Source organism: Vicugna pacos, chromosome 16 (genome assembly GCF_048564905.1).
Source record: "Vicugna pacos chromosome 16, VicPac4, whole genome shotgun sequence".
Lineage (NCBI taxonomy): Eukaryota > Metazoa > Chordata > Mammalia > Artiodactyla > Camelidae > Vicugna > Vicugna pacos.
In genome coordinates, this window is record NC_133002.1 from 33,225,487 (window position 1) to 33,239,187 (window position 13,701).

Below are 13,701 nucleotides of genomic sequence, written 5' to 3' on the forward strand. Positions count from 1 at the left end.
TTTAGGACATTAAATCCCCCCAAACAGAATATACATCCTTTTCAAGTGCTCATGGAAAATTCTCTGAAATAATAGACCACACACTTGGGCACAAAAAAAGCCTCAACAAATTTAAGAGGACAGAAATTGTTTCAAGTATCTTTTCTGACCACAATGCCATGAAACTAGAAATCAACCACAGAAGAACAAAGGAGTAAAAAACGACAGCATGGAGACTAAACAACATGTTACTAAAAAAACCAATGGGTCAATACCTTGAGACAAACGACAATGAAAACACAACCACATAAAATCTATGGGATGCAGCAAAAGTAGTCCTAAGAGGGAAGTTCATAGTGATACAGGCCTTCCTCAAAAAAAAAAAAAAAAAACTCAAATAAACAGCCTAACCTACCACCTAAAAGGATTAGAAAAAGAAGAACAAACAAAAGCCAAAGTCAGTGGAAGGAAAGAATTAATAAAGATCAGGGAGGAAATAAAGAAAATAAAGATTTTAAAAAATAGAAAAAAAATCATTCACACCAAGAGCTGTTTTTTTGAAAGTGTAAACAAAATTGACAAACCTCTGGCCAGGCTCACCAAGAAGAAAAGAGCGAGAACACAAATAAACAAAATAAGAAATGGCGAGATTACAACCAATGCTACAGAAATTCAAAAAATCATAAGAGAATACTGTGAACAACTATATGGCAGTAGATTGGACAACTTAGAAGAAATGAACATCAGAATGGAAACCGCCAATTAAAAGTGAGGTCAGTAAATTAAGATGGCTCAAAATAATCTTAAGGTAGATTCAAATTATCAAAACGAAAACACTGAAAAACCTAAAAAGATTTTTTTGAAAAAAATGAACAGAACTTGAGCTTCTAGGACAGTATCAAGTGGTCTAACATACATGAAACCGGAGTTCCAGAATGACTGGAGAGAAAAAGTGGTGCATAAAAATTGGTGGGGGAGCTGAATTTTTTCCAAATTTAGTGATATACTTTATAAACCCACAAATTCAAGAATCTCAACAAGTTTAAGCAGGATAAAAACCAACAAATCCAAGCAGGGTAAACACAACCTACACACACACACACACACACACGCACAGTAATGGTAAATTTAGAGGAACAGTAGAGAATATATTGTCAAGTGACATATTCTTTCTCCTGGATAAACAGCCCACGAAAAATAGTCAAGAGATTTGAAGAGTTGCTTCACAAAAGAAAATACCCAAAGAGCCAATAAATGCATGAAAAGTTGTTCAACATCATTAGTCAAAAGAGAAATGTAAATTAAACTGCGATTGCACTGACTAAAATGTCAATACCAAATGTTGGTGAAGATATGGAGGAACTAAATCTCTCATTCATTATTGTCAAGAGTGTAAAATGGTATAATCACACTGGGGAAAAAGTCTAATAGTTTCTTATAAAAAGAAACATATACCTTCTCTATGACTCAACCACTCTACTCCTAGATATTTACCCAAGAGAAATGAAAATACATATCCACAGAAATTTTCATACAAGAATATTTATAGAAGTTGTATTCATAATATCTTCAAACAGAAATAACCCAAATGTTCACCCATAGGAGAATGGACAACAAACTATAGTACAGTCATTCAATAAAATACTCTTCAGCAGCTTTTTATAAAAGAAAAAGAACAAACTGCTGATGTAAGTGACAACATGGATGAATTAAAAACCAGATACTGAATGAAAGAAATAAGACACAAAAGTAGCAGACTATATGGTACTGGCACAAAAACAGACACGTCTATTAATGGAACAGGACGGAGAGCCCAGAAATAAACCTACACGCTTGTGGTCAATTAATCTACAACAAAGGAGGCAAGAATATACAGTGGAGAAAAGACAATCTCTTCAATAAGTGGTGCTGGGAAAACTGGAAAGCTGCGTGTAAAAGAATGACATTAGAACATTCTCTAACACCCTACCCAAAAATAAACTCAAAATGGATTAAAGACCTACATGTAAGAGCAGATACTATAACACCCCTAAAAGAAACATAGAATACTCTTTGACATAAATCACACCAATATTCTTTTGGATCTGTCTCCTAAAGTAAAAGAAATAAAAGCAAAAATAAACAAATGAGACCCAATTAAACTTAAAAGCTTTTACACCGCAAAGGAAACCATCAACAAAACAAAAAGACAACTTACTGAATGGGAAAGAATATTTGCAAATGATATGACCGACAAGGGGTTGTAAACAGCTCATACAACTCAACATCAAAAAAAACACAATCAACTCGATTAAAAAATGGACTGAAATAGACTGAATAGACATTTTTCCAAAGAGGAAATGCAGATGGCCAACAAGCACAGAAAAGTCGCTCAATATCAATTAACCATCAGGGAAGCGCAAATCAAAACCACAATGAGATATCACTGTAGCTCCCTTGCCCCAACTCTGACGTATAATTTAATGAGGGCTTACTTTCCTCAGAGACTGAAGGGTTATAACTTAGAATCTGTATTTCATTCCTATTAGAGATATAGGTGAAATATATATATATATACAAATACAAATGAGGCACAGGAAATGTGGAAAAGACAAGTTTCAGGAAAATAAAGATCACAACTCCAGGTCTTGAGAACCAATTTATATTTTTCCTTGGAGGGCAAAAATTTTGCCCATCAGTTATACAAAGTGACTTTTCAAGGGGCACACAGGCAGGTATGGTTCATACACACACATACTTTAAACCCAGTACACACCTCACTCCTCCAACAAGTGAATAGAGCAAGACCACGAAAAGCATTGCTAATCACACAGAACATTTTTACGGTGGAGGAACAAACAAATATATGGCATTTAATGAGTTGTAATATTGATGTTTCAAAGAAGAACATAAACAAATTTCAATGCACAGAATCAAAATCTGTGGGAATATTACTTTTCTTATGTGTAATCAGTTGTATCTATAATTACTGATTGGCTAAATTTTCTCTTTCTTTCATTGTTCTGCTAAAGATTTTCTGAAACGAGCATTTTATCCTACATGGAAATGGTGTCCTTATTTAGTAACCTGAAGTTATGCCTCTTTTATGAGGCATAAAACTCTACCTCAGCAAATAAACAGCACTAATGAGTGTTCATATGAAAACCAGCACTGGAAAACATCTGGTGCCTACTGTAAACACCCATTTCGGGGGCTATATAAAAGTCTCAGGAAGGAAGGAGCCTTTTGGAGGCAAGCAACTGGAGTCTTTGTCCTTCACACCTGCTAGGATGACTTCTGACTGTTCCCCCACCTGCTGCTCCTCCGAGTCCGGTGCTAAGTCTTCCGACGGTGCAATTGCTTCCGCCTGTTCCATGGAAACCACCTGTCTCCCCAGTGCCTGTGCTCCATCCAGATGCCAGACCCCCAGCTTCCTATCCCGCTCTTGCCTGCCAGCCAGGTGCCTCACGCCGTGCTGCTTTGCTGGGAGTTGTAATGATCCGTGCTTGGTGGGGAACTGTGCTTGGTGTGAGGAGGGTGCATTCAACAGCCATGAGAAGGAGACGATGCAGTTCCTGAATGACAGACTTGCCAACTATCTGGAGAAGGTGCGCGGGCTGGAGGAGTTGAACGCAGAGCTGGAACGCAGGATCCGAGAGCAGCGTGAAGAGGATGTCCCACTGGTGTGCCCTGATTATCAGTGTTACTTCGACACCATTGAAGATCTCCAACAAAAGGTCTGGTGTCTCACTGCCTTCGTGCCCCACCTTCCCAGGCTGTGGTTTGCTTTCTCTTTATACTAGACGAGGCTGCTCTGTGGAAGGGCACCGGGGAAGCAGGAGGGACTTCCCAGGGTTAATGAGATGCAGAGGAAAAGGCACTGGACTAAAAGTCAGCAAACATCAGTATTAACCCCCTTGCTGCCACTAATTACTAAGTGACCATAATAAACCCACTTACCTCTAAACTTTATCAGGGAGAGAATAAGGAAAAACAGCGTTATATCTAAAATTACTTTTGTATGTAATGCCGTACACCTACATTATTTTTTAACACAGATATTAAATGAATTTTCATTATCACAGATAGGGATATAGTCATAACACAAACTAATGGAGAAAAATCTGAGTTCAACTGCCAAGGAATATTGCAAAATATCTTAGGTCATTAAAAACTAAACGTTTTTATTTCTCTGTTTCATTAAGAAATTAGTTCATACATGTTCATATAAATTGGCACTCCTTGTTTTCTCCTTGGGGTGACGTGGTTAATAAAAGTAGGCTGACAGCTATTTTATACTTTCTTACAAAGACTTTTAAAAGATAAATGATGCCATTGTTGTTAAATGAATAGATATTTCAAAGACCTGTTTGTCACATAATAACTGACTTCCCAGATCCTGTGCACAAAGGCAGAGAATTCTAGACTTGCTGTACAGCTTGACAACTGCAAACTGGCTGCTGATGACTTCAGGTCAAAGTAAGTTTAATTTGGAATTTGGAAATAATTGATGGTCGCCTCTCTCTCTCTCTCTCTCTTCCTCACACATACATATCATGTGTGTATTCTCTATATAGTATTTTTTAAGCTAAGAATGCTCACAAAGCTTGAATTTATCATTATTTGGGGCATAGACGCAATTACAGCATTGGCTGCCTTGAGTCCAGGTGTCATTCATCAGTGCGCCCCTGCACTTTGCAGCGTCGAGCAAAGTAAGCATTGGATATATTTCTTTTGATATGAAAGGTACGAGTCTGAACTATCTCTTCACCAGCTGGTAGAGAATGACATCAGTGGCCTGCGTGGGATCCTGGGGGAGCTGACCTTGTGCAAATCCGACCTGGAGGCCCATGTGGAGTCTCTGAAGGAAGATCTCCTTTGCCTTAAGAACAATCATGAAAAGGTGAGGAAAATGGCAAAATCATGGAAAGGCTCTGAGAGTGACCAAGTTAAACTGACAGAGTTCATGCTGTGTATATAAATTGAACTTGGGGAGATGATGCTTAAGGTGGAAGAAAATTACTCCAGGCACTACTACTACTCAGCCTGATCATTTCGGTGTGTCTCTGAACATGGATGTGAAATGACTGCTGGCCAGTGCCAGACGGGGGAACCAAACCCTTCCCCTGTTATTGCTCTTGTGAAGGAGGCAACTCCCCAAGTGGCTTTCCTGGAGGCTTTATGCTACTCCTAACTCTAATCCATAAAGTATAAAAATCAGGATGATAATCGCAGAGTATGAAGGCCATTTCAAAACCAGGATAAGGACCCACGCAATATTTCAACCAATATTTTTAAATATTCTGCATTTATAAACTTTTAAAAATCATTTAATGTGAAGCGTATGATTATTCCATGTCAGTGAAACTGAAAAATGGAAAGCTGAATGATGTAACAAAGTCTATTTTCCATTTGCACAGCTGTTGATGATAATAATAGCTAATATTGAGAACTTACTATGCACCAAGGACTGTTATAAGTGTTGATGTGTATATTACCTCTTACATATCTCACAATAACTCTCTGGTAAAGGTAAAACTTGACCCATTTCACAGATGAAGAAACTGAGTGATGAAGAGAGACTCAAGCTAGGCAATCACAGTCTAAATCCCACATCTTCACCCACTACTCCCCAAAACAGAAGTAAGATGCCATTGGGATGTCAAGTTGAATTCTTTTCCCAACCACTCTGACATTCTTTACCCCATTTCCACCTTCAGGAGGTCAGCGTGCTTCATGGACAGCTGGGTGACCGACTCAATGTGGAGCTAGAAACTGCCCCCACCACGGACCTCAACAGGGTCCTGGATGAGATGCGTTGCCAGTATGAAACAGTGCTTGCCAACAACCACAGAGATGTGGAAGAATGGTTCGCTGTTCAGGTCGGTGCCTGGAGCAATAAAAAGACAGGCTTCCAGATTTCTGCCTTATTTGCTTTCTCTAACCATGCCTGTATTTCAGACGGAGGAGCTGAATCAGCAGCAGCTGTCCAGCGCGGAGCAGCTGCAGGGCTGCCAGATGGAGATCTTGGAACTGAAACGCACAGCCAACGCTCTGGAAATTGAGCTCCAAGCACAGCAAAGTCTGGTGTGTAAGGGAAAGACAGCTCTGTCTTGCCACTGAAGAATCAGGTCCTGAGATCCTATACCCGCTTCCACAACCCAAAGGAGAGACGCACAATTCATGTAGCAGAATGTCTGAAGTTCCCATTTGCAAAGATTACATTTCCTTCCCTTTTCCAAGTACCGCTGTTAACCTGGCTCAAAGCAGAAGTGATAGGTCAACAGCTTGTATTGTCCCAGTAGGATGCCCTGACCTTCCCTCCTGGGCTTGGGCATGATACTGAAGCACCCTCCAGAGACAGGGAGAGAATGGGAACGTGCAGGAGCAGAATGAGAGAACACCTTCTGAGCCAAAGGCACCCAAGAATTTCAGTGGGTTCTAACTCTCTTTTGATTCAAGCCAATCTTCCAAGTTTGCCATCATATCTAAAACAAAGATATTCAAACTCTGCGTTCTACAACTATCTTAGCTTTTCCAGGATCCACACCTCAACCGGATCCTTCACTACACCATACTCCACCCAAATAAGAATACCATGCATTCAAGCTTACATTAAGCAGTTCCAGTCAAACACCACTCTGTGTGCCATGCTAGGTCCTATAGAGAATATCTAGTGAATAATAGCTGAGCATTCGTCTTGCGAGAGGCATAATGCTAATTTAAGCCTCACAATAGCCTTTGTGGTAAATCCCTTTACTGACCCCATTATGGAGATGAGGAAAACTAAGACTAAATAACAGGAGACCACTGCTATTTTTAAGAGGCAAAAGTGGAAGCTGAATCCAAGTGGTTCATCCCAGAGCCTCTTCTCTTACACACTAGGAGCCAGGAGCTAATGCTCAATGTCTCCTCTCAAATGCTATTGATCCTCCTTAAGCTATGCAAGTAGGTTGCAGGTGGCAGTGGTCACAGGAGTAATAACTAACACTCACCCACTCCTAAATTTATTAACTCATGAATCCTCACGAGCATCCCATGAGATATATACTTTGCATTCCCCATTTTTTATAGAATAAAACTGAGGTTCAGAGAAGCTAAGTAATTTTCCCAAAGTCATATAACTGGAAAAGGGTGGAGGAAGGCTTGGAAAACAGGCACTCTGTCCCTAGTGCTACACAGCCCTTTCTACACTCTTTTCCTTCTGCAGACAGAATCCCTGGAATGCACTGTGGCAGAAACCGAGGCCCAGTACAGCACCGAGCTGGCCCAGGTGCAGTGCCTGATCGATAACGTGGAGAACCAGCTGGCCGAGATCCGCTGTGACCTGGAGCGGCAGAATCAGGAGTACCAGGTGCTGCTGGACACAAAGGCCCGGCTGGAGGGCGAGATCAACACGTACCGGGGGCTCCTTGAGAGGGAGGACAGCAGGCAAGTTCCACACAATTACTCTCAAAATCCCCCAGAGTCACAAAGAGGACCACGTAGGACAATCCTGTTTTCCCAAGCTCTGGTCAAGATCAAATCTCTCTAATGGGTTAAAGGATTTTCTTAAACAGTGATGAAAAGTAGCCAAGGCTAATCGCATGACAATAGAAATGTTCAAAATATTCTAAAATTCTAAAGCAGAAAAAAATATCATATGTGACATTTCATGGTCAGGGGGTCTCCCTTTGCTCTTATTTTCCATTAAAGGAAACTCAGGAACACGCATATGATGCTGCTGGCCGAGTGAGGAAAATACATAAAAGCTTATTCAGCTGTCACTGCTGTAGTGAACAGGACGTGACAATTCTGAGTCCAAGGATAAAGCAGGCTTCAGTCAAAGGTTATTCTGCAAAGAGTGTTCCTCAGAACCTAATTTGCAGGGCAAATTTTGGCATGATTTTTTTCTGAGTTGACATTTTATCCAACTTCCTCATGTTTTTTTTTAATTTTATTTTTTATTGAAGTGTAGTTGATTTACAATGTTAGTTCCAGGTGTATAGCAAAGTGATTCACTTATACATATATATATACTTTTTTTTCAGATTCTTTTCCATTATATGTTATTACAAGAAAATGAATACAATTCCCTGTGCTATACAGTAGCTTTTTGTTTATCTATTTTATATATAGTAATGTGTATCTGTTAATCTTAAACTCCTAATTTGTCCCTCCCCTGCCCAAACCCATATAAAGCTTAGTTAAAAATGGATTTTTCACAGGCTTCCCTGTAACCCATGTTCTGCAAAAAGCATGTCAAGCAACACTTGTGAGCCATGCTCGGCGTACATAATTTGCACAGTGGAAAACTGCTGTACGTGAAGGTTAAACACCCAGCACGGCAGACAGAGGAACAGAAGCCAGCAGCACCCTGGAAAGGAGATGGTGCTTCAATCAGGGACACCCAAACTTGAAACTCAAAGTTAAGAAGCCTTTCATATCCTAAAACTGTCCTCTAAGCATCCAAGACGTGTTTCTGTTTCACCATTCCCTCTCCTGATGGTTATTTGTGATATTCTAGGAGCATAAAACTTTCTTGCTATAAAGTTTTCTCCAAATACAGTGTTTTCATTCCTTTAGCATGGTAAATGAACCTTTGCGGCTTATTCCTGTTGATAATAATAACCATTCAATACCAAGGCAATTGTCTAAACCCATCTGGTAGTTTCATTTTTGCATAAACCCAGGATGAAAATATTTTTAACTCCTCAAATACAAATTGATTATTTAGCTCATCATGTAAGATGTCATATATCATGGAAGACAGTTGTATGTGTCATTCTGAGAAAAAAATTAGGAATACAATAAATTGTATTCTACTTTACTTTTAATAAGGAAAGTACCAGATTCTTTTTTTTTTTTCAAATTTGGCACATGAAAGGCAAAAATCACTTATAATTCCATACTCCAAACATCCATTGTCAGCATTTTGGGAACTTTCAGTTTTCTTTCTTACAATGGGTTTTTCCATATGGTGGTAATCATAGTTGCATATGCATATAGTTTGACCTATTTTTTTCACTATGTAATCCAAGCATTTTCATTCCTAATAAAATTATGAGATTGTCTCATGATCATTATTTTAATAGTTGCATAAAATAAATAATGTACATTGGTCTCTTTTTGGACATTCAGAGTATAAGAATGTCTCACACACTTCACACACATGTAAACAGCAAAATAGAGAACTTCCACTTCCAGAAAAATGAAGTAGATGTACATTTCCCATTCCTTTTCCTAAGTATGTATGGCTAAAATTCCTGGCAATTACATATAAAACAAACAAAAATAGACTATGACAGGTGGAAGGAGACTTCAACACTACAAAAACCCTTGATATTCAAGGAATAACAGTGGTGATTTCCCTGGGCTTTTTTGTCTCATATATCTCAGATTTGGGAGCTGAAGAAACCAAGAACCCAGAAACACCAGCAGGTGCAGACATAAAAAATAAAAAAAAATAAAAACTTTCTGATGAAAGCCATTCTGACGGTTGTGAGTTTGACTTGCAAGTTGCTATGATTAGTGATGATGAACATCTTTTAAAGTGTCTGTTGGCCATCTGGATGTCTTTGGGAAAATGTCAGTTCAGGTTTTCTGCCCATTTTTAATTAGGTTGTTTCAGTTTTTTTGATGTTGAGTTGTATGAGTTATTTGTTTATTTTGGATAGTAACCCCTTATCATATATATCATTTGCGAATCTCTTCTCCAATTCAGTAGGCAGCCTTTTAGGTTTGTTGATGGTTTTCTTTGCTGTGCAAAACCTTTTTAATTTAACATAGTCCCATTTGTTTATTTTTGTTTTTGTTGCCCTTGCCTAAGGAGACATATCCAAAAAAATATTATTGCTAAGATCAATGTCAAACAGCGTCCTGTCTACATTTTCTTCCAGGAGTTTTATGGTCTCAGGACTTACATTTAAGGCTTTAATCCATTTTGAGTTTATTTTTGCATTTGGTGTGGAGAAAAAAAAAAGGTCTCATTTCATTGTTTTACATGTAGCTGTCCAGTTATCCCAACACCACTTACTGAAGAGACTGTCTTTTCCCCATTGTATATTCTTGCATTCTTTATCATAGATTAAGTGACCATATGTGTGTGGGTTTATTTCTGGGCTATATATTCTCAGCCACTGATCTATGTGTCTGTTTTTGTGCCCATACCATACTGTTTTGATTGCTATAGCTTTATGGTATAGTTTGAAGTCAGGGAGTGTGACACCTCCAGCTTTGTTCTCCTTTCTCAAGATTGCTTTGTCTATTTGGGGGTCTTTTGTGGTTCCACACAAATTTTAGGATTATTTGTTCTAGTTCTGTGAAAAATTCCTTTGGTATTTCTATAGTGATTGCACTGAATCTGTACGCTGCCTTAGGTAATACAGTTATTTAACAATATTATTTCTTCCAGTCCATGAACACAGTACGTATTTCAATTGTTTGCATGATCTTCAGTTTCCTTCATCAATGTCTTATAGTTTTCAGAGTACAAGTCTTTTGCCTCCTGGTTAAATTTATTTCTAGGTGTTTTATTATAGTTGATTTAATTGTGTATGGGATTGTTTTCTTAATTTCTCTTTCTGATAGTTTGTTATTAGTATATAGAAATGCTATAGATTTCTGTATAATAATTTTGTATCCTGTAACTTTACTGAATTTATTTATTAGTTCTAATAGTTTGGGGGTAGTGTCTTTAAGACATTTTACATATAGTATCATGTCATCTGCAAACAGTGACAGTTTTACTTCTTTTCAATTTGAATTTCTTTTATTTCTTTTTCTTCTCTGATTGCTATGGCTAAGATTTCCAATACTATTTTGAATTAAAATGGTGAGACTGGGCTTGTTGTCTTGTTCCTGATCTTAGAAGAAATGCTTTCAGCTTTTCATGATTGAGTATAATGTTGGCTGTTGGGTTTGTCACATATGGCATTTATTATTTTGGGTGTATTCCCTCCTCATCCACTTTGCCAAGAGTTTTATTATTAGTGGGTGCTGCATTTTGTCAAAAGCTTTTTCTGCATGTATTGAGATGATCATATAGTTTTCAATTCTTCAGTTTGTTAATGTGGCATTTCACACTGATTGACTTGCAGTTATCAAACCTTCCCCTGCATCCCACATGAGATAAATTCCATTTGATTATGGTGTATGATCCTTTTCATCTATTGTTGAATTTGGTTTTGTTGAGGAATTTTGCACCTATGCTTATCAATTATATTGGCCTGTAATTTTCCTTTTTTGTGGTGTCTTGTCTGGTTTTGGTACCAGGGTGATGCTGGCCTAGGAGAATGAGTTCAGAAGCATTCTTTCCTCTGCAACTTTTTGGAATAGTTTGAGAAGGATAGGTGTTAACTTTAACATCTTTAAATGTTTGCTAAAATTCACCATCTGATCCTGGATTTTTGTTCATTGGGAGTTTTTTGTATTATTGATTCAGTTTCATTACTGGTAAGCAGTCTGTTCATATTCTCGGTTTTCTCCTGATTCAGTCTTAGCAGGTTGCATATTTCTAGAGGTATATTCATTTCTTCTAGGGTTTCCATTTAATTGATGTATACTTGTCCTTAGTAATCTCTTATAATCCTTTGTATTTCTGTGGTATTAGTTGTAACCACTCCTCTTTCATTTCTGGTTTTATTTATTTGGGCCCTCTCTTCTTCTTCTTGATGAATCTAGATAAATTTAAGAAGATTGAAATCAAGCATCTTTTCCAACTACAACAGTATGAGACAGAGATCAACTACAAGGGAAGAAACTGCAAAAACCACAAACATGTGGAGTCTAAACAACATGCTGAAGAAATCAAAGAGGAAATCAAAAAACATCTGAGACGATGAAAATGGAAACACCATGATCCAAAACCTATGGGACACAGCAAAAGCAGCTCCAAGAAGGAAGTTCACAGCGATCCAAGCCTACCTTAGGAAACAATAAAAATTTCAAATAAACAATCTAATTTTACACCTAAAGGAACTAGGTCTTATTTATTGAGTCTTGTTTTGTGGCTTAGCATATTGTTTATTGTGGAGAATGTTCCATATATATTTGAAAAGCATGTGTATTCTGCTGTTTGGGAGGGAAATGTTCTGTATACATCTATTAAGTCTATTTAATCTAACGTGTTGTTTAAAGCCAGTGTTTCCTTATTGATATTCTGTCTGGATGATCTGTCCATTGATGTAAGTGGGGTATTATAGTTCCATACAATTATTGTGTTACTGTCAACTTCTCCCTTTATATGTTTTTTGTGAATATTTGCTTTGTGTGTTTGGGCACTCATATGTTGGATCCATATACATTTATAATTGTTATCTCTTCTTGTTGAATTGATCCCTTTATGATTATGTAACATCTTTCTTTGTCTGTTGTCAAAGTCTTTGCCCTTTTTTTTATTTTTTCCATTTTTAAACATTTTTTTATTGAGTTATAGTCATTTTACAATGTTGTGTCAAATTCCAGTGTAGAGCACAATTTTTCAGTTATACATGAGCATACATATATTCATTGTCGCTTTCTTTTTCACTGTGAGCTACCACAAGATCTTGTATGTATTTCCCTGTGCTATACAGTATAGTCTTGTTTATCTATTCTACATATGCCTGTCAGTATCTACAAATTTTGAACTCCCAGTCTGTCCCTTCCCACCCCTCTCCCCTCTGGTAACTACAAGTTTGTATTCTATGTCTATGAGTCTGTTTCTGTTTTGTATTTATGTTCATTTGTCTTTCTTTCTTTCTTTCTTTCTTTCTTTCTTTCTTCCCTCTTTCTTTCTTTCTTTCCTCTTTCTTTCTTTCTTTCTTTCTCTCTTTCTTTTCATTTTCTTTCTTTCTTCTGTTCTTTCTTTCTTTCTTTCTTTCTTTCTTTCTTTATTTCTTTCTTTCTTTCTTTCCTTTCTTTGAGATTGCACATATGAGTGATCTCATATGGTATTTTTCTTTCTTTTTCTGGCTTACTTCACTTAGAATGACATTCTCCAGGAGCATCCATGTTGCTGCAAATAGTGTTATGTTGTCATTTTATGGCTGAATAGTATTCCATTGTATAAATATACCACATCTTCTTTATCCAGTCATCTATTGATGGACATTTAAGCTATTTCCATGTCTTGGCTATTGTAAATAGTGCTGCTATGAATATTGGGGTGCAGGTGTCTTTTTGAAGTAGGGTTCCTTCTGGATATATGCCCAGGAGTGGGTACAGTCTTTGTTTTAAAGTCTATTTTGTCTGATATAAGTATTGCTACCCCAGCTTTCTTTTCATTTCCATTTTTATGAAATATTTTCTTCTATTCCCTCACTTTCAATCTGTGTGTCATTAGATCTGAAGTAAATTTCTGTGTGCAGCATGTATATGGATCTTGTTTTTATCTACTTAGTCACTCTGTCTTTTGATTTAGTCCATTTACATTTAAAGTAATTATTGATAAGTATGTAATTATTGCTATTTTTTTCATTTTATTGGGTTTTTTTTTTGTTCCTTTCTTATTTTGCTCTGTTGTCTTGTGTTTGAAGACTATCTTTAGAGTTATAGTTGGATTCCTTTCTCCTTTTGTGTGTGTGTGTCTACTATAGATTTTAGTGTGTGGCTACCATGAGGGGTGTGTGTGTGTGTGTGTGTGTGTATGTATGTACATATAATCATATATTGAATTACTATTTTAAGTTGATAACCTCTTAAGTTTGAATGCATTCTAACAATCCTGCATTTTCACTCTTCCCTGCCCCCAACATTTAATATTTTTGACATCATATATGTTTC

The 13,701-nt window shown here is 37.4% G+C and overlaps 1 protein-coding gene and 1 long non-coding RNA gene across 3 annotated transcripts in view; one reads left to right on the plus strand and one right to left on the minus strand.

The window, feature by feature from the left end:
- The first annotated feature begins 3,188 nt into the window (after positions 1 to 3,188).
- KRT40 (keratin 40) lies at positions 3,189 to 8,525 on the plus strand. The gene is made up of 7 exons (XM_006214295.2): positions 3,189 to 3,695; positions 4,355 to 4,437; positions 4,705 to 4,861; positions 5,679 to 5,840; positions 5,920 to 6,045; positions 7,169 to 7,389; positions 8,166 to 8,525. Exons 1-7 carry the CDS (start codon positions 3,249 to 3,251, stop codon positions 8,263 to 8,265), a joined length of 1,296 nt encoding a protein of 431 aa, XP_006214357.1. The 5' UTR covers positions 3,189 to 3,248; the 3' UTR covers positions 8,266 to 8,525.
- Positions 8,526 to 8,664: 139 nt separating this feature from the next.
- LOC107034533 (uncharacterized) overlaps positions 8,665 to 13,701 on the minus strand; it is a 125,521-nt gene continuing 120,484 nt past the window's right edge. Inside the window, exon 5 of one of the 2 annotated variants that reach the window (XR_012059551.1) lies at positions 8,665 to 11,615. This is a non-coding gene — a long non-coding RNA (uncharacterized lncRNA). Of the gene's footprint in view, positions 11,863 to 13,701 lie in introns of both variants that reach the window. The other variant, XR_012059550.1, reaches the window with a different exon arrangement.